The sequence below is a fragment of the Dendropsophus ebraccatus genome, chromosome 3 (genome assembly GCF_027789765.1).
Source record: "Dendropsophus ebraccatus isolate aDenEbr1 chromosome 3, aDenEbr1.pat, whole genome shotgun sequence".
Taxonomy (NCBI): domain Eukaryota; kingdom Metazoa; phylum Chordata; class Amphibia; order Anura; family Hylidae; genus Dendropsophus; species Dendropsophus ebraccatus.
In genome coordinates, this window is record NC_091456.1 from 126,746,065 (window position 1) to 126,768,784 (window position 22,720).

At 39.3% G+C, this 22,720-nt stretch overlaps 2 protein-coding genes across 4 annotated transcripts in view; both read right to left on the reverse strand.

Moving 5' to 3' along the window:
• The window catches only part of SNCAIP (synuclein alpha interacting protein), a 248,530-nt gene that overhangs the window by 106,445 nt on the left and 119,365 nt on the right, over nt 1-22,720 (reverse strand). The window lies entirely within an intron of this gene.
• Nucleotides 13,350-14,360, reverse strand: LOC138786542 (taste receptor type 2 member 41-like). Its single transcript, XM_069963525.1, has one exon. It carries the CDS (start codon nt 14,358-14,360, stop codon nt 13,350-13,352), a length of 1,011 nt encoding a protein of 336 aa, XP_069819626.1.

The window sequence follows — 22,720 nt, forward strand, 5'->3', positions numbered from 1 at the left end:
TAAAGGATTCCTGCCTTGTAATACCAGGTTTGTAAACAGCACTTTAAAAAGCTCCCTGTGGAGTTTATTGCATACATAATTGAAAGGGAAGCTTGTGAAGTCAATGACGACTATTAATTTCTGTCTTCTTGTATAACGGGCCTGTCCATTCTCTACTCAGTAATTGTCTGCACTTTATAGTTTACTACAGTATAAGTCTTGCACTCAAACTATTTCAGATGAAGCTTGACAGGAAAACAATATTCACAGAAAAGCAACAATTTCCTGCTCCCTAAAATTTCCTCACTCTCCATTATTGATTTGCCAACAGAAATAAGGGCCCTTTTACGTGGCACGATGTGCACCACAAGGCTTTTGTTTGGCTCTGGTTCGTGAAAAATCACTGCATCATTTGTGCGGCCTATTAACTTCATCATAGTCGTCTTCATAGATGCTGCAGATGACTATCAACGATTTAATGCCTGCACAAAAGATGCAATCAGCCAACAAATGGGAGATTTCTCGCTCATTGGCTTACTATTGGCAGATTATTGGCAGTGAGGGTTTCTGCCTGCTCATAACCAGTCTGTGTCAAAAGACCCAAATATGTATTTGCTGAACAGAGACACATTTGGTTGTCTTAAAAGTAGATAAGATTTGGAGAATCTAGAACACAAAGTCAGATAATAAACAGTGCAGAGGTCAATCGAGCCCTACCCAAAAAGCTCATACAGATGAACAGGGACGTGTGAAGGACTACGCAATAGAAAATGGAATAGAAACAAAAACAGTAAGTTCCTACCCAAATATTCTCCACAGTGACTATTGATAAGAAGCAAATTTATTGGTTTAAAAACTAGTAAAAATACAGGCAATAACGCGTTTCCAGAGTCACTTATTCCCTTCATCAGATCGCATATTTAAAAGAAGAATATAAACAGAAAAGGGCAGGATCCTTTAGAAACAAGACTAATAGCATCCATGAGGTCAAAAACGATTACGTAGTGTGAATTCTTACTGTGTCTGCTGTGCTGCAGTTGTCTTTGATGTTTATGTCAAACATCATGGCATCATGGCATAGAGTAATCAGACCCTCATTCTTTCATTTTCACCCTTGCATGGGTCTTTTCATGCTGAAGCAGTTTCTAGGAGCTTCAGGTCTTAAACTAAGGTGGTTCATTAAATCTTTAGTTTTTCTTTATTGACTAGCTTGTCCGTAAAAGAAACCCTACAGAGCATCAAGGTCTGATCAATGAATTGACTGGAGACCCTATATAAATCTGTCGAGCCTTAACAGCAGCATTTCACAGTTCTTACCATTTCAGACCATTGTTTAAGACTGTAAATCATGTTTACACAAATATCTGCACTGTTAGAGTCGATTTGCCACTGTGGAACTGCACAAGTCCTATGAGTTTACCTGCAACATTTCTACATCAAAAACTACAACAATGACGATTCATTGTGACTTTCCCAACTGAAGCAAGTATGGAAAATCTGCAATAAATCTGCAGTCAATCTGCAAGACAAATGGATAGGGTCCAGATTTAAAGTCCATACCACAGGTCTATTTCCATGCAGATTCTCTGTGGATTTTTTTTCCATAGCCTGTGGGATGTGGACAAGATTTCTACATATACCATAATCCTTGCTGCTACTGTATGACGCTGCAGATTTTCCACAGCAGAAAATTCAAAGCATATCCACCCCATGTGAACATACCCTAAGGTATCGTGTCTTTTTCAGTTTTGTGAGAATGACAGAATGTCTGGTAGAAAAGCACCTAAAAACTATTGTTTCTTGTATTAAAGACAGATGTAGAAGAGCTGGGTTTGCCAGCTCATTGAGATATCACAGTGTCTTGTCTGAGGTTTATATACTGCAGCAAGTTTACCTAGTGAGTTATCTTGACTCACTGCACACAAAAGTTAACACATTCATTTCTGCTATACCACTGGATAAGCTAGGCCACGGTTACATGTTCAAGTGTCTGTGAGAATATATAGGATAAAGAAAGTGGTGTGGAATATTGAATGCAGTGCAGGATTTAACCCATCAAATTACAAAGACATACCTGTCAGAGACCAGGCGGCTCTGCCGGAGCGCGCGGCCGGCCTCACAGGGGCGCCGATGGCGTCCCTAGCAGCCGGCCTGGTTGCTGGGGCATATTGGCGTCTATTCATTATGCCGCAGCCGGGGCTACCTGCCCCCAGCTGAGTAGCACAGATGATCTGGATTTTGCTGAAGTGATTGGCAGCCGGCACCAATAGTGAATCTGTGTTATGTGTCCCGGGGCTGGAGTTACAGTCCCAATCACGCCTGGGGCTGGGACTCTAAGCCCCATAAGTATTCTCCCTATTCATTTGTCTCTTGCCTGCGAGAGTGCCTAGTTTACTAGTGTATCTTGGCCTTACGTTATTTCCTACATTGCTCTTCTGGTTATCTGACTTTTGGCTCTTGACTATTTGACTACCCTCTTGGATTCTGTATTTTACTGTGTTGCACTTGTGTTATTGACCCGGACCTCTAACATTGCCTTATTGTGTGTGTTTGTCTTGTTTTGTTCTGTGTTACAGTTTATTGAAAACAGGGTTTTGCCATCTAGTTGTCCATTGCCGTTTAGGGCTTCTGAGGCAAGTAGGTAGGGACAGCGGGACGGGTGCCAGCTTCAAGGCTCACCTGTCCTTGTGTCAGCCTGTCCCTGATTCCTAACAATACCAGTATAGAATACCTTACCTATAGACTTCATAATGTAATGAATCGCCCTGATGATCCTACAGGCACAGAAGCTCACTACATGTAATCCAATCCAATAGATCATTATTGTTCATATGTATTTATTGGTTGTTTACAATAATCCAATATCCACACTCAAAGTTCATATATTTAGATATTATAGTAGATCAATTTTCATTCAGTGTTAGTAAGGTAACAGACGCCTTGAGATACCAGCAATTACAGATGTTTTGGTCGCACTGGATCTTCATCAGCAAAGTACATTTAGAGGCATAAGTAAAGCAGTGTGCATTCAGGATGCTGCCCTAGCATGGACTCCATTTTCCTGTCCCCAAACTAATCCTTAGATACTCATAGTGATTATCGGTGCTTCTTTCCAGGACATAACTGACTGCAGTAATTTTTGGCTTTATGAGATAATAAATCAACTGAAAAGATAGGTCATTTCCTTTGTGTGTCAGGCTATCGGCAGACCATCCATGTACATAAGCGCACCCTTCCTTTTAGCTTTCATCTATTTGACATTATGTTGTAATGCTTAACAGTTATCAATCTTAACTACCATGTCTATACATAAAAGCCTCATATGTACTCAATGTATGAGTTGGAAAAGATACAAAACGTTACGCCAAGCTCTGGTAACTTCCAGAAATCATGCTCACAACAGTTATAGATTACATTGATTGAACCCATATAAAGCTCAGTAACTACTGAATAAGAACATAAAACCAGCGGAGTGGCATGACATCAGTTTGAGAAAATCACAAACATTTGTCTGTAAAAGCGGGGAACAATATTTCAGAGCATTATTTAACCTCACGCAAAGTCCAGTGAATTCCCTATGGAACAGCAGTCTTGTGCTGGAACACAAAGACATATGATAAACAGTGCAAAGGTCAAGCGAGCCTCAGGCAAAAGGCTCACGCAGATTGGTTAACTCGGAATAATGCATTGTGAAGTGTGCCGACTGCCTAAACACACATTGGAACCATCTACTCAGCTCTATAAGCTGATCAATATGTATGTGAATGTCACCAAATCCTATACTTCAGCATGGCATAAATGGAAACCAGATAGTGTTACAAATCCTTGAGGTCTGCAATAAGGGCCACATTTTTAGGCTAAAGACAGACAACAAAGTATATGTATATAATATACTAAGCTTCAAATATACCACGACGTATCACAGTATACTGTATTATACAAATATATCCCAAAGTATACTGTATTCTTGTCTCAGTTACCTTTGTTTAGAGAAGCCCATACACATCACTTGGCCATGACTACAGTATACTTAGATTTTCAGTCATGGAACCCCAAAAAGTATTCACAGAACCACAGTCATCTGTGAGCCTACATGGCTATTCCTAGCGATACTGGTAAAACGGCTGCCCCTAGGCCATTGGGGCAGATAGAAGCTATTAAGGACCGCCGCTTGAGCAGCATGTATACAACTGTATACCCACAATCTGTCCCCCCTCAAACCACTTGTACCTTCGGATAGCTGCTTTTAATTCAAGATCTATCCTGGGGTCCGTTCGGCAGATGATGCAACTTTTAAACTTGCATCCCTGTGTCAAACAGCCGTGGCCTAGAGTATCTGTGCCCTAACCTTGCACCAACCCTCCATCCCACCTCCCCACCCTCTTCATCATTAGTAATGCCACTGGCAGGATTTTTCCTATTCCTCTGCAGTGAACACTGCACAGGTGCCTTAACGATCCAGCCCATGTGCAGTATTCACACAGCTGATGAATAGGAGAATACCTGCCTGGAGCATTCCTAATGATGAGGAGGGCGGGGAGGAGGGACAGAGAGGTTGTGCCAGCCTAATGCACACACATTCTAGGCCACGGCTGTTGGGCATGGGGCTGCAAGTTTAAAAGTTGTTTTTTAGGACAATAATTGCATCACCTGCTGAACGGACCCCAGGACAGATCTTGGATTAAAAGGTACAAGCGGTTTGGGGGGGTGAGATTGTGGGTACAGAGTCGCTTTAAGCTAATGAGTGGTGCTGTTGTAAAAAGATAAGGGTGCTGACAAAGACAATACATTGTAAGGGCCGTATTAGACAGCCCTATTAACACAGTAAGTGAGCACCAATCTGCTAGATCTGCCTATTAGGTATCTCAATGATTGTGCTGATTTTTATTGATGTATGTACAGCCCTTGCTATATATAGAAAATAATAAAGATATACTTACCTTTCCATGCTCCCTGGTGTCCTTCTGTCTGTTTTTCTGTTTTTCCGCAGCCACTGTTGAAGTTTTTTAACCTATCTGTACGGTAACAGGCCACTCAGCCAATCACTGACCGTGACAGGACATCGCTGCAGTCAGTGATTGGCTGGGTGGTGAGCTTGGGAAAGCGAAGAAAGGCAGCAGCATAATGTTTATTATTATGGCATAGATGGTTATAGCCAGCACTGCTGTTTCTGCGCGCACACAGAAAAAAAAAAAAAAAAAAAATCGATGGACTGATCGTATTCCAGTGTAGGATAGAATGGAAAAAGATATAAGTGCTGAGATAAAAAGGACAGTTTTGTAAATGCACAAGCCAAAGAGTAAAGGAAAAAAATATGACACTTACCAATCATAATTCATATATTAAATTTCTTCATTCCAAAGTCGGCAGAGACAAACCAGCGTAGAAAGGGGGGTAGGACAGCTATTTTGTGGCGAAAATCTGCTTCCTCATGCAATGATTATTATTTTCTTTACACAGTCATCAGCCACTGGCCGTGCCTCACTATAATGCATAGCGATGCACGGCTGTAGCCAATGATTTGTAAACTCGCTGAAAGACAACAATCAGCCGATGGATGGCTCCTCAGCTGATCTCTGTTTTTATTACACAGAGCCATAGCTGCCTGAATCGGCCTGATTCTGCAGATAATCGCCCCATTTAGTAGGGCCCTAAGTTGCAGCTCCTCACATCCCTGGGAAACAATCAATTTTGCGAATGGCTGTCCAAGTAAATGCATGGCCAAATTGAGTCCCCCAAAGGAAAGGCTGCTGTTTATTTGCAGTCTCTAATGGTTCAAAAATTTACGCTTTTTTTTTTTTATGCAGACTGAATCTTAAGACATTGAACTATTTCATAGCATTGCTAAATGACTTGATTTAGAAACAAAAAAACACAGATTGACAGAAAAATACTTGCTGGTCCATCTAGTTTGGCCTTATAGTATTTCCTTATTCATCTTAGGATAGATATATGTCTATCCCAGACATGCTTCAATTACTGTGGATTTACTAACCACATCTGGTGGAAGTTTACCCTAACTAACCTCAGATTGTGCCCCATTGTTATTGTGTTCAGTTTCTTATTAAAATCACTTTCCTCTTGGACCTCATTTAACCCTTAAACATATGTAAAGGTTTTACACATCCCCCCTTTTCCTCCAGACTATACACATTTAGGGGGAGATTTATCAAACTGGTGTAAAGTAGAATTGTCTTAGTTGCCCCTAGCAACCAATGAGATTCCACCTTTGATTTCTCCAAAGAATCTGTGCCAAAAAACACTAGCAAGCATGCATATAAGGGCAAAGGCACACCAATATAGAAAGAATAAATATCTTTATTTAACAAATCACAAAGTATAAAGAAACAACACTTGAAAAAAGTTAAAAACACTTTAAAAAACAACACAGGAGACCATGATTGTAGTCATGTACTCAGAGCCAATAGTGGAGAAAAATCTACTCCAGAAACAAGTCCCCAACCCCCTCCAACACCAATATGTAAATGTAAGTCCCTGTGAGTCACAGAATAGTCGATCTCAAAAAACGGCACATATACAAATGAGGCGCACACATGTAAAGAAAACAATAAGAAACAAAGCTGAAAAATTTGTGTCAAGCACATCAAAACAAAACGAAGACTAACATGCGACACCTCAATGTAATATACTGCAAGAGATCAAGACAAAAAAGTGTGGACTGGACAGGAAGAAATAGAGAGGGGGGGGGGGGGGGGGGGGAAGAGGCAAGTAACCAGTGACTATGGCTCACTGGTTACTTGCCTCTTCCCCCCCCCCACCCCCCCCCCTCTCTATTTCTTCCTGTCCAGTCCACACTTTTTTGTCTTGATCTCTTGCAGTATATTACATTGAGGTGTCGCATGTTAGTCTTCGTTTTGTTTTGATGTGCTTGACACAAATTTTTCAGCTTTGTTTCTTATTGTTTCCTTTACATGTGTGCGCCTCATTTGTATATGTGCCGTTTTTTGAGATCGACTATTCTGTGACTCACAGGGACTTACATTTACATATTGGTGTTGGAGGGGGTTGGGGACTTGTTTCTGGAGTAGATTTTTCTCCACTATTGGCTCTGAGTACATGACTACAATCATGGTCTCCTGTGTTGTTTTTTAAAGTGTTTTTAACTTTTTTCAAGTGTTGTTTCTTTATACTTTGTGATTTGTTAAATAAAGATATTTATTCTTTCTATATTGGTGTGCCTTTGCCCTTATATGCATGCTTGCTAGTGTTTTTTGGCTCAGTATTTTGTTTGGTATGCGGGCGTTGTGCACCCATGTCTGTTTTTGACATTTATATATTTTGAATATTTAAGAGCAGTGCATCTCCAGCCTTTGTTTCTCAGGTCCAAAGAATCTGTGAGGAATGAAAAGTGGAATCTGATTGGTTGCTAGGGGCAACTAAGACAATTTTACTTTACAACAGTTTGATAAATCTCCACCTTAGTTCCTTTAAGGGAACCAATCAGCATATTTGTGCTAATAAGGCTCCCAGAATAGCTTCAGTCCCGCAGAGTGTGGTGACAGGCAGAGCCATAGCTAGTCATGGCTCAAGCACCACCCAGATGACTAGTTCACAGCTCTCTCCCTGCCTTACATAGCTTTACTTACACTTCTGTATTACTAGTACGCACAGGTTCTAATTATAGCACTTTATCTACTTATTTATTTATTATTTATTAATACTTTATATTTTTTGAGCACCATATTGACTAGTTATTGATAGTTGTATACATTTTGTCCCATGTATTAACTTTTATATCATTACCATGTTTATTGATGCCTAGCTCCAGCAACCAAAAGTTTCTTTCCTGTGTCTGTATAATGTACTAGTGAAGTGTATTTTATGAATTTTACTGTGTTTTAATCACGTTTAATTTGTATTAAAGATATATTTTTATATTTAATTGTAGTGTCAGTTATTATGTAGATAATGTATTGAATATATGTCTTTAATTGACACGTAGAATTTTTAGTAATTTTTGGGAGAAGTCACTAGACTTTTTTGGGTAGGTATTTAAATATGTTTGCCTAATAAAACCATGGGGCACATTACTGCCCTGTGTGAATACCTAAGCAGCATAATGCTATTCAATCTTACTGTTCTTTTTACATCGCATAAATGGAAGTGTAAAAAACAAGTATAGTATGCTCACGGATAGGAATGGTTTTCTTATCTAACAACACATTTGTTTTAATACAAACATTGCATTTCAATAAAGTCATATTGTTCCATGATTGAACCCATATTAACTAATCATAGCAAGGAATATTAATGAAAACGACCCAACACTGTAACAAAACGCAGAATGTAAACATCCCCCAGGTGCTATAAAAGTTCTAGAAGGCATTCTTTTAATCATGTAATGAAATTCCCCAAGGTGTCAAGTTACTGTCCACCCCATTTTACTAGAAATGGGCTACTTTTGAGCTTCTTACTTAGCATTTGTCCCAAGGGGATGTGCTAACACCACAAACTTTAATCCTTTTCATAATTCAGCATTGTATTTCCGTTTCGCCTTGGACTAAGCTTACTGCTTGGCCGTGCTGCTCTGTTGGGCAGATAGACTGAAAGTAAATCTGAGCATCCAGAAAATATTTTATGTCTTTGGCTGTGAAAAAACTTAGAGGCTGGCTCCAGGTTATATACTGCCACTGGATTCCAAAAATAGCTTACTCAGGAAATAATTTGTTTCCCACTGAAACAAAAAAATACTTTGGGGTTCCAAATGAAGCAGTTTAATAACCAAGACCTGGCTTTCTTATTCTGGAGTAAATTTTCAATTAATTAAAAAAATGTAAACTAATTAACTAAGAAATTGGTACATGGCTGACAAAATATCTATTAAATCTCTAAATTGTATTTATGTGTGAAGTATATTTCCGCTCATGCTGGCTTTGCTCTAGTGTTTAACACTGTGGTGCATAAATAGTAAAAAAAATGATGAGAAAACAGCAAATTATGATGTTAGGTCACCAGGTTGTTCTCTTGCAGGCTTCAGCATGTAAGCAGTAGGGATGAGCTAACCAGCCGAGGTTCGGGTTCGTATGAACCTGAACTATCGGCTTCTGATTCCCGCTGTCTGTCTGCTCTGTGGAGAGGGTGGATGCAGCCTAAGGACCACGTAGAAAACTGGATACAGCCTATGGCTATGGCTGTATCCCAGTTTTCCAGGCGGTCCTCAAGGTTGTATCCACCCTCTCCACGGAGCGCTCATCACTAGTAAGCAGGAATACTGCCTCCTCGAGGTTCATGCATCAGTGCCTACAACCAGCACATTCTTGAAAAAGTCAAACTCTTGAAACATTTAGACAACTGTGAAACCTGACTATGCTATTTGCTAGTATTTACACAACCTGAAAGCCAATTTCACAGTCATAAGTTCTTTGAAAGAGGAAATAAAATGTATAAAAGTTATCCAATGAAACTTTGATACTCAATCATGTCATTGGATTGTTTCTATAAATTAAATTTTTTCTTACAAATAAACCAGTCTACATTTAGTTACGACTATTGTAGAGACTTGTGTGGTAGCATCAAGGATAGAGCAGTTCTGCATTTCACTGTTCTTGTGACAGGTCCTTGGATTGTCCTGCCCAGCTATCTTTTGGCCAAGCACATACTCCCTCTTCAGTGCCCCAATATGTGGGTTACAGATGCATTTTTTTTTTTTTTGCAGTAGAAGAGACCCTATGGTATTCCACAGAAGTGTCCCTCTTGCATTTTCTCCGCTATACTAATGCATGAAGGGTGTGGAAGTCGTAATGGTGGTACAATTGTAGTAAGTAACTAATTGTGCCTGGTATCAACATAGAGACATAGGGGCATTTATACCTACTCTACTACTCTGGAAAATCACCCAACTCATGTCCTTTTTTTATTTTGTCCAAGCAATAAAATCTAAAGGCTAAGAAAGACTGGTGGGTTGACCAGTAGTTTTGACCCTCTCTAACACAAAGAGGCTGCTGCACTCCTACAAACAGTGCCCACTTACCTATGTGTAGACCTCAGTGGAGTGTGCCCCGACTGATGCAAGCTTCTGCTAGGTCTCTATGACATGTTAGAACACAAAGAAAATATGCAAATGTGAACACTTGGGTGTTACTACCTGTTCTATTTTGTACCCTTTTCTTGTATCTAATTACCAATGTCCTTAGGCATTGATGAATACACTTACTGGAAAGAGTGTACATATGTTATGAATTACACTGAAATACTGGAAACTCTGGAATAGGGTTAAAAAAAAGACCACATAGGATTTTTTTTTATACAAATCAGACTTTTGCGGTCACTAAAGAACCAATGAAAAAATTGAAAATGTTTCCAATAAAACATATCCTAAGCTATAAATAATTCTGCTTTTCACTAAGAAAATTTAAGCTAACAAGTCGCGTTAGACAGAAGCAAATGGGAGGAAAATCTGAAAATGCGCCAAATAATAAAATAGTATTTTATTATGTATTATAAGCCTTTTGCACATTGAAAACCATCTTATACATTTTAATATGCAACAGATAAATTTACAGTATAAAAAATATGTTAAATAACTAGTATTTGAGCGTATAGAATTTGTTTAAACACACTATGGGAGTTAAACGCTAGTTAGATTCTAAACTCTGATATACCCAAAAACCATTAGTAATCTAGAGATTTCATCCAATCGCAATCTGCTTCTTCCAATCTTTATAGGAAGACAAATTGTGTAATTTCTTTTATATATCTACTGTATGATTTTAGGCCAAAAACCAAAATATGATATATACACATTACTGCAACCCTACAGGTATAACCAATATTGCACACTCACTTTCTTTCTACATTGGATCAGTGATAAACATAGCTCTATGAATTATTCTGATATATGGTTACATTTTAATTAATTTAAAGAAAATTTCCATCTAAAAGATATATAAATATATATATATATATATAATTTACTAGGAATGAGCATTCCTAGGAAGATGGCTCGCGAAAGCTGTGTAAAAGAGCCAGCGATCAGCCGATAAACAAGCAAACACATTTATTAGCTGACTGTATTTGCAATCGGACAAACATTGCTTTATGTATAAAGGTGATTTGCAGCCAACAGTGATTAATTTAATAGGCTGTGCTCTTAAGACTTAGCAAATAAGCACCAATCACAGAGAATGTCACTCATCATCTGCAGTGAGTCTTAAATTGCAGATCTAGTATACACAGAGATAAGATAAGATATATAGATATATGACAGCATAACTAAGCTTAAGGATATGCTCCCACTTCAATCACCATTTTTATTAGCGTCTGTCTAGATAGCAAGATGGCCGCCTTTGCTCAATATGTTTCCGAAGTAGAAACATTACCTAAAGGTGTACTTCCATCTCAAACATTACTGACATATCCACTTGTCATACTGTAAACATCCAGTCTAATCATGCTGGGTTTCAAAAACAGCCAAGCAGGCTGTTTTCCCCCATTTCTGTGACTCAATATGGTTTGACAACTAACAAGTTGCCTACTCCCTTTTCTGCCGTCAGAACAGTGGCAATTTATATTTGGGAAAAAAACAGCAAAGTCTTTCATGATAGATTATTTGCAGTGGATATTATAAATGTTTAAGATGGAATACAACTTTAACAACTTTCCAGACATCTGAGAAAGTTGGAAGACAATGGGAGCTGTAGAAACAGTTAAAGAAAATACTCTTAATTATGTGCATATCTATACACTGATCAGCTATATCATTGAAGCCATCAGACTAAAGGTCCCAAACTTAATCAAACCCATTGCTTGCAGCCAATTCGGCATCAGTATAGGGTATGTAGGGACCTGCCAATTATACACCGACAGATGAAGTTAGTTGAAATAGGAGTCAAGTGTAATGGATTTTCACTGGTCGGTCCCCTTCACTCTCTGAGAGATAAACTGCCACCAGAGCAGTTCTATTGTGTCAAACGTTCATGTGTATGGGTAAGATGGGAGAGATAAGTGTCAGTCGTCATATCTGCTGACAGTTATTGAAGGTGAATAGGCACCTTAACATTGTGTATGTCCCTATGCTGCCAAAAAAGGTCTGACCCAGCTTCATCATGGTAAGTATGAGATCCACACTAGGATGCTTGGCATTTGACTCCTGGTGTCTGGAGAAGTTGGATGCCATCCTAGGGCTTCCAGGAAAACAGCCAATATGTATCCATATTTTCCAGGACTCCCTAGGGCAGCATCCAACTTCTCCAGATAATGTCAGTCAAATGGTGAGCATTAAAGTTTGGAGAACGTTGCCAAACCTGAACAGTTCGGCAGTTCCACTCAACACTAATCCACACCAACAAACTTTTAACACAATAATTTCAAGAGCTAAGTAGAGACAATGTCAGTGTCAGAGGCAGTATCAAGTCAAAAGACTTGAGAAAGGGGCCTGGACACTGAAAAGCGTTTTTATTTGACAAATAAACCTTAGAATCACTGCTACAATATGATGCTCAGCTCCTGCTAAAGGTTTCTACATCATCTCCATTGAGTTCCGTGGATCTGAGAGTGTCTCTGCACTGCATCTCTCCGGGACCCACTGGCTCTGGACCTCAGTGAATATCGGAACCTAAGGCTGTTTTGGCTTGATCTTATCTCCACTGATAGTTATAATAGGTGAGCAGACTCATCGTTATATCTTTTACCAGGTTCTAAGCTTTTCACCCTATGGCCCCTTTCATACTCTTACTGCTCAGGGGCCACTGTCATGATAATCAATGTTATGAACTTCACTGCTCAGACAATCTTATGGCTAATTGGTATATAGTACTTCGGATATAAAATCAGAATGAAATAATAGCAGCAATTACTAACATTTTTAGTAATTACCTGACAAGCATTCTAAATGTGTTTTATTAAACAATGGTATGTACAGTGCATAAAACTATTGTATAAAAATACAAAAAAAAAGCCAACACATTTAGTGTAAGGGTCTATTTACATGTGGCAGCCAACTGAATTGAGACAGGACACTTTGCCTCTATTAGCAACATGGTTACAAAAAATATTTTCGAAGTGAAGTTTATATTAACAAATAAGGATAAGTCTATGCTGGTGCCATGGCTGGGGTTTATATTATCATCTATTTAGCTGATCTCTTATCATCTGCCCTCTGACTTCTAATGGACCCATTACACTTACAGTATTGGATAGAATAATACAGCATGCTATCTTTATTCTAACCATCAAAAAACAATTAGAATCTGATGACTAATGTCAGTAAGAACAGAGCCTGGCAGTAATAAGACATTATATACCTGCCTATTTCTTAGTCCAAGGTGAAGCCAATGCAGACTGCAAAATCAATTAAAAGAACAATGTCATTTTCTAATGAAATACGAAGGAGTGCACAATATATAAGATCTTCAGTCTTCAGGGGTTGGTTCTTCAGGTAAGGACTTTTGACTGCTAGTAGGTAAAGTCTTGGGTTTACTATCTGTACAGCAGAAGGAGCTCAGTGACCTAATCTGCAAACTAATTTTGTAGTTTATAAGCATTAGTAAGTAAGGGCTGAGGCTGGAGTATCCAGAAAACATCACAACAAGCAGGGTTGAGGTTAGATACCATGACCATATGTACTTCAAGAGCAAGACAAGGACAAAGTGGGCAACCCAAAGGGCAGTAACAAGGAACATTAAGAGAATTATCACTTTGGAAGCCCGCAGGACTTCAGTTTCCGAAGGGTCATGCCCAATCCAGATATTGCCATATGTTGCTTTCTTTTGTTCATAGAATAGAAGTAATATACGAAAACTGACTAGAACTAAAATCGCTAGTGGGATAAGATCAGTCAGGACCATGAAGATCTGGTGGTAATAAAGCTCCACTGCAGTATGTGGAAAATTAAGGATACATTCTTCATAAAGGAAGCTGTGGTGGAAGGGGTAAGTATTATTGAGGAGAAGCCGTCGTGCACCACCTTGCATATTGTTCCCAAAAGCTAGGTAAGGGCAGCAAACTGCAATTCCCGTGACCCACAAGAGAAACACAGCTATGAGATGATGCTTGCGCCATTTGCCATTAGGAGGTGTCCTCAGCGGATGGACAACACGACTGAGCTTCACACAGTAGAATACAGCCAGGTAAAACGTAAACCAAATCTCCAACTTGGTGGTTAATGATGCTGTGAACAATCCAAATTTGCAGATGTGAGAATTGGGGATCAATCCCGCGTTGAAAATAATATTCATAGCATTGATCGCTATATTCTTTACTACGTGAGCAAACGCAAGGCTGAAAATAAGGGCAAATGAAGTTGGCAGGCGTCTTGTGATGCACTTCCATGTGCAATAAATCAATATGGTGTTTCCCAGTAAACTCACAAAGATCAAGACACAGCAGGCAATAATTTCAATGATGCTTGATGAAAGCATCATTTTCGGCATCAGACAAATTTCCTAAGAAGATCCTGTCACTTCTTCGGTGAGAAAAGACACATGAGAGAATTGTTACTCAAACTCATCATGCTAAGTAATAGAGAAAGTCACCTCTGTAAGGTAAGAACCGGAGCGAGACTTCACAAGCAGAAAGCCCGAGTCCTGTGTCTACTGCAAGGCAAGGAAATGTACAGCTACACTGGGGTTATGTGGCAATACCATGGGACTGAGTGAGAAAAACACTTGTATACCTGGTAATTAAATCTCTGAGAAGCCTGGTAACAGAAGCGCAACATATAAACTTTTCTCCTGGGATTTCTAGTGCAATACACAATCTACTGCCATTGCATGAGAAACAAACTGCCACATTGTCATTATATGAGAAAAAAATGGGCACACTGAGATTATTTTCATAAAGACTTTCATTTCCCAAACAATCTACAGCCCAAGAGTTAGATCATCTGACTGTAGGCAATGTTCTTCACTATGATTTCCACTGTAACAAAGAATCTTTTTATCAATGGTTTACATCTAAAATAGTATCGAGTGACCAGATGCCGATCAAGGAAGGCAAAATGGGTCACCCCATACTGCCTTATAACAGAGGACTGGTATGGTGGATGTAGCCTTGAGTCCTTCCCAATTGAGCTTACTTGACAACAATATAAACAAATACAGAGAGAAGTAATAGCCAACACCGCGCACATGGAACTACTGTGGACCAGGAGTGTGGGAAACCGAAAGCAAGCCTTCCGTTATGGTGGAGTCAATTTACACAATGCAATAGGTGAAACAGACGGCACTAAGGCCCTATTCACACATCCTGTTCCTGTCCGCAATTGCGGATCCGTAGAAAAATAGGGCCAATGTATTTCAATGGACCCATACACACATCTGTGTTGTGTACTGGGCTGCAATCCATTCCGCAAAAAAAAAAAAAAGGACAGGCCCTAGTACGGACAGTAACTGACACACCCAATACAACTCTATGGGGTCCGTATTTTACGGATGCAATACGGATGCAATACGGATGAAAATTTGCGGATTGCTTACAGATTCAAAATTGCGGATTGGAAGATATACTGACATGTGAATAGACCCTAAGCAGCTCACTCTACGACATTAAGGAAATTAGGGACATTATTGGGAAATCCAATAAAGTAGGTCAGTAGAATAAAGAAGCCCATAGGAGCCACAGTAGAACATTTATGGTCATAGCCGCTTCATCGTGCTACCGTACAGTGGCTGTTCTACTGTGGCTCGTATTGGCTTTAGTTTTTCTGACCTGCTGGATTTCCCAATAAAGATGTCATAAAGTGAGCTAGTGAGTGCTGTCTGCTTTCTCCTGCATTGTGGGGATATAAACAAATGCCTTTGCATGTAAGTGCATATATGCAAAGACAAACACTTTTCTTTATGCATTCTGAGTTTAAAATGCGTTCTTTTGTGCAATAATAAAGGATCATTATTGTTATTCTTTGGTCAGACAGTAAATTGTCTTTTCCAACAGTGACGAATACTGTAACAAACAGGTTCATTCTCATAGTGTATGAGAAGAAAACTGCAATGCTATGGAGGAAACATCACATTCAAATTTTTGACCATTTTGTTTTCATAGTTTCTGCATTTAATGCACAATTCACGTTAGAGCAGTAAGAAAGATACATGAGGTTCAGGTAAGCCACTGGGTTTGGCCACTTTAATATAAAATCATGTATAATATACTAATATTAAAAATATGGAAATCCAATGGAAATATTGGTACCACTCATGCGCACTATGCTAAAAAATATATTCCCAATTAACAGAGAAATTGAAATGGTTCTGTATAGCAATGGTCTCCAAACCGTAGCTCTCTGGCTTTTTCTGGCAATCCCAGTATGCTAGAAAGACATGACTTGGAGACTACTGCTGCACAGTATAAAATATATAGAAAATAAGGCAGGGTTAACAGCAAATCTTTATATAATGTAATAACACGTAATAAAATGGCTCTACATGGGCCAGCTATCTGCTAGCAGCAATCGAGTGGATCGAAATTGCGACAGTATATGTTTGGTAAGATGTATAAAATCCTGGTGGAGTGTTTTTTCCTCAAAAATAAACCCCAGCTATTATATCCAAAGACTCTCACAAGATGGAAGCGTGAGAATTCAAGGAGGCTAGCTCGATTTGCTTGCAGACTCATTTGCTTCTGGTTTTCACGTCAAGTGACATTTCCTGAAAATGATAATTATAATTGCTCACAAAGCTTTCGGGTCAAGGAAAGAACAAAGGGAAAAGAGAAAAAAATCCCAGGCACTGTTATTTTATTCATTGCCTTTCCAGCTCATGACATATTTGATTTATGTTACTTAGAGACTAAGTTCCAAGCACAGGATCACCTTATCCCTACCAACGTTTATTCAGAGTGTTCCCTTCTTATTCAAGTTCAACAGTTCAATCCAGTCATTTTTAAGAAGCTTTCTTTAGAAGGCGGACTAGTCTGCAAAGCTTTTTCATCCACATACAAAGATAATGATCGTGCCACGGCAAATCTCCGGTGACAGGACACTCCAAAAAACGCTTGCTGTGTACTGTACATCTTCTTTTACAGAACTAGCATCAAACGTAGACCCCCAGACAAACCCCCAGACAATCTCTCCTGCAAGGAGTGAGCTCTATCAATAAACTCATCATGAATATGATGTAAGTGCACACAATGGCTGTCTCCACTGTATATGTAATATACAGCGGGCGGAATGTTTCTAAATATACTGTCATCTGATGCTAACCACAGGGAAAAGCATCAGAGCACGAAAGGCAATGTGCTAAAGACATAGAGAGTTTATATCAGTTTTTGTCATGCCTATAAAAGCAGCAAATGAAATCGGTTTATTCCCACAGCATCTATATAAAGGGAACTTGCAGCATTATTAACTGTGAACTACTATGCACATTAAAGGGGCAATATACATTTGTGACACAGCAATCAAATGAGTTGGAACAGTAATAAATTCTTTATGGAATTCATGAAGAGACGGAACAAAAATACAGATTCTGTGCTTAGAAGTTAGATGAGATGCAGATTATAAACACACGCATGGACATTTTTGGAGCAGTAGCTTTGAAGATCTGGTGATGGCTTCCCCCAGCCTAATCAGAGATCTGTGTGTTCCCCATGTTGTTATTTTCTACATATCAGAGACATTTGCAGAACAGATCTGGTAATGTCAGGCATAACTCCTGTGGTATGGGTCACAAGTATCGGTCTACATGTAGGGTAGAAGTAAAAAACAGAAATTCCGAGCCAGAATAGACAGATAACCATGGCATAATATGATGGGGCTCCATGTATGATATGAGTGCTTTTCTAGAAGATTGGTGATTGTTTAAAGGCATACCCCTGACACTAAAAACGCTGGCCGCATTTCATGGACTAAACATGTCCCTGTATATTAACTTGTTTCACATGCTGAACATGGCAATGTGCAAGGGGCATAAAACTGGCTTCATATGTCGTATTTTGGATAGTATTTTATCCTCATTTTGTTCAGTATTTTAGTCAAAACAAGGAGTAGACCCAAAAACACACAGAAAAAGGTGCAAATCTTACCAGTATAGTTTTGCTCTGTCTCAGTTCCACTCCTGGTTTCGGCTAAAAATACCAATTCAATACTGCCCAAAATGAGATGAAAAATGAGGACCAAATGCAGACAAAAATATATTTTTAGGGGTGAACACAGCTGTCCCGGCGGTAGGACCCCCAATGATCCACAGGAAATCTCCTTATACTGCACTGTTCATTGGTGGACACAGCCCGTGGTGACTTATTCATTTAATAGGCACCACACAATACCAAGAGTTTCCACTGCAGCAAATCTGTATAGTTACTGTGACTGCATATCTTAGGTACATATAGTCATACTGTATGAAATGCTATATAATAAAAATTACTGAGTTAATTAGCAATTATCAGAACACAGCTGTGGTTATTTCACTCAGCCCATGAACTCAGTCAAAGAGAACACAGATAAAGGGGCCTTCATAGGTCACCAATCTTAATAATGGAGTAATATATAATGCAGACACAAACTTTCCCGAGGTATCTTTCTAATTGTCTCTTTATTATATTTCATACTGAAATGGGAGAACAAACTAGTGTCCATGCTTCAGCACATCCTCAGATAACATGGCTGCTTCAATTGGATTCGATTCATCCTACATTTTTCACATCAATTGATTTAGTAGAAGATGGTCATTATCTCAGCTTACATATCACAATTTCCACTTTAAAAAATACAGTCCAATCTGCAGGCTTCATGTTATAGAGCAGGAGAAGCTGAGCAGATTGATATACAGTTTTGTAGGAAAAGTCCAGGATAACTTTGGTGCACACCTATACCCAGATAACTGTCTATATGACTGCTTAGCTCAGAATGTGCATGGGGAGTTTTACATGGCATAATGGCAGATTACCCAGGGACTTATTCCACAAACTATATTTCCATCTGCTCAGCTCCTCTTGCACTACAAGGGCCAGTTCACACAGAGTAAAAGAGTGGAATTGACCTGTCAATTCTTTGAGCAGATAAACGCGGAGAGAGGAGGCGTGCGAGCCCTCCCATAGAAAGACTGTATGACACCGAGGCTGGCAGGATTCCGCAACGGAGAGTTCGGTCGTGGAATTCCGCCTCTTTTACACTTTTGCACTGGCCTTAACATGATGCCTACAGATTAGACTGCACTTTCATGGTGTCAGGTCTTCTTTGAATTACATGTTTGTATTGACAAATAACTTCTGACTATAGAGCCTAAATTCTACACAGAAATGACCTCAGATAGAAGGAAAATGCTGATATAGTAAAGGAACGGTATACTGTAGCTGTGGTGAGACTATTCCATTAAAATGTACTGTAAGTAAAATAATCCATTAAGTCCAGTTAATAATACATGAGTTAATTAATATTAAGCAAGTAAACCCATCCTCTTCCTCAGAGAGACCTTCTCTTTAGTCTTACTTAGAAAAAACAAAAAAGGAAGAAAAACAGAAAGTACATCTCTCATGCATACAGATCAAACTAGTCACGGCCAGCAATAAGGTTGAAAGAAACACATAAATCCATCAAGGCTGACAAATTTTTTTCATTCCGTGTGTCTAAAAAAAGACAAACAAAATACCTGTGAAGTAAATGCTAGAATGAAGCAATTTATTAAGCTCAGAGGAAAGCTGCAGGAGGCTGTTTATGGAACTGAACCCAACATGAATGTAGTTGGCGGGAACGGGAGACAATAAAGTACTTTATGGAGTCCATATACAATTGCACATATAATACAGACCCGCAGGGTCACCCTGTTCCTGCTATGCAAGAAATTTTATCTCTTCAATATTTTTAGTGTGACCTAGGTTACAGTCTTCAAGAGAATCAAAATTGTTCAGCGTTAAGGTGCCCCAAGTGATTGCAGTATTAATACACCTATATCTGGAATGTGGAACTGTTAATAAGTCACTTTCCTACAAAAACAAAACAATGACTATGATCCTGCGCTGCCCAACCTGACCCCTTTTCTTGTCTTTGAACATACATGTATGCTGGCACTCATAACCTTGCCCAGTCCCAGATTTGTCTCTGTCTGTCCCCTCACACCAGAGTCTCCTGGACCATTGGGCTAGCCATCACCTATACCAAGGCCACACCCAAAAACAACCTGTAACCTATTGCACAGAAGACCAGAAACTTATTTGAAGATTAAAGTGAATCTGCAGGAATCCCCCCTCCCCCCGAAAAAAAAAACAAAAAAACACAACTGCTGCTAACATTGTGTTGTCACGGTCAATCCATGTCTGGTCCAAATATCCAAATTTCCTCTCTTCTAGGTGCTGGAGACCTAGGCCACGGATGCTGTAAGTGCCACTTCACTGACACAGCACACATGGATAAAAAAAATGTTTTTATAAACAGATTGACCACGCCATCACAACAATACCAGAGGTTTGGGGGGGGGGCGCGGTCGTACGTGCCTACAGATTTGCTTTGAAGGATGAAAACTGATAATGCTACTGGGAGTGTGAGTTAAGAAAGAGAAAAGTATATGACACAGGTGTATTTCTGCCTAGAGCAAAACTGCTCAAAATATGTAGAGAAAGTCAGGACACCACTATTAATCACACGAAAGCTGCCTAGAATCCATGTCAGACACTATGAAAATACGTGGGAAAAGCTCAGCTAACTGAGCATTTAATAGTAAATTAGTTTATTTTGTGCATTTATGCATGGAAAAATATGGCATTTGATCCAAACTTCATCTTTATGAAGCCCCCGAGCCACTTTATTTGACATAACAATGTACTGGAAAAATTGGACAGGACTTCAATGTTGAAAAGTTTTCTAATATTTTCTCCTTTCCAACTCGGCATTGTTCTACAACAGTATATAGCAGATTGAGAAACAAGGCATGCATCCTGGTAATGAATTTAGTCCAGGCCGCACTGGGGGAGAGGCTGGCACGCTCTTTACCAGTATCACTGGCTGGCACGCTCTTCACCTCCCCATTGTGTTTGAAAAATGTGATTCTAATTTGCACCATGCAGGAGAACTGCTTTGATAAAAACTGGCATTGAAGAAATGTGCTTCATTTATGGGAAGAATAGCTTAATGCCACTGTAAAATCTGGATGGAAAATATTTGAAATGTCAATGGTAATATTGCAGTGCTTGTTTTCCTGACCTCTGAAAATAAAGCTGCATTTACGGTGCAGATGTCCTTTTCTCACTAAAGTTCAAACAGATGTTAAGGATAAAGACCAAGATGGTCTTATTCCTAAAATACTGTACGAATTACTAAATACAAAGCGAATGTCTCAAGGGCTAACTTAAAAAGCAGCTGCACACCTTTCGCTTACTCTCTCCAGTCTCTTCCAACAAAAATATCATAAAAAGAGGAAATGTCCAAACACGGAAAGAGTTGTGATATGCTCTCTTGTATCTATCTGTGTCCTGCACGTGTGTTTATAGCCATACATGTGTGCTTTACGCTTTGGCTAAGGCATATACAGTACAACAGATGGACCTCAGTAATAAAGCATAGCTTCCCATATTTCACACAGGACAGCAGGTGACAACAGCTCGCTGGCTACAGCTATTTCCTATCAAGAAAACATCTAATATTCCTCTATTTGTATTGCATTTGCCAGAGACAAATTTGTGGCACGGATATTAATACTCATAATTAAACTTTATCTGAATTCCGTATTTCTTTTATCTGCTGTTTGTATGGTCGTCATTTAACACTGTGCTAAATATGACCAAGTGCAGCTGTGCAAATATATATGAAAAGAACTCCGCAGCATAATGAATGTGCTGTGCCAAATCCTAAAACAACACAAGTAGTGATGGCACAGCAAATTTCTGCATTTTACCATCTGAAAGACCTAGGGTTCATGCACAAAGCTATTATTAATTTCTGGAGATAAAAGTAGCTTACATCTGTTAGAATTATGAATAGTATGTGATAATACTGAGCCCACATCCATTGCACCAAAATAGGCACATGCCAGTTTGGCTCATTACAGAGCTGAAAAGTGTTCACAGGTGCAGGTTCGTCAGGGGCATACACCAGGTGCACATTAAAGAATTAAACTAATGGGTTTTAAGAGTGCCCCTTTTATGACACACCAATCTAGAGTTCTGGCCCACCACTACTGTGACTGCATGAGCCAAGGCACTAATGCCTGATGGCCATTACATCCTTCTTTCATCTTGAGCTTCTCTCCTGTTCTATATGTGGCATTCCACAACCAGGACCCCTGCTAACCTATATTATCTCTTCATGGGTCATGACTGTTACGTGAGCCCCCTTACCCCTTTATGTTGCTAAAGACATTGACTGTATATTTACTCCGACTGCAGAGTATTAAGTGCTAACCTGTTGACAATCATTAATCATACTTCCATATGCCTCAATGTTTATAGAAAACTGTATTTATTTGTTAACGCTCTTGATATTTCCAATCCATCAACTTCACATTAGGGTTCTTCTCCCGTTTCTGAAATTCCATTGTTGCTATTGTACCTCTGCTTGAGTCAAGCCTTTGGCCTATGCCCCACCATTTCTGATCAGGAATATTGAAGGTTGATGCTTCTAGTGTTGCCTATTATTTACAGGTGTCTGAAAAAACGCTAGGAGAGAGCATATTGAAAAGGGACTTGCCTTGTCTACCTATGCATATGATGTCCCCATGTAAAAAAGATTCACAAGTCTTATCTTCTACACGAATGGGGATATGACTCTGCAAGATGGACTGTATTAAGGAAAAACTCTAATTATATGGGGTGGAGAATGTCAGAGGATGGCTTGCATTATCAGCATCATCACTCTTGG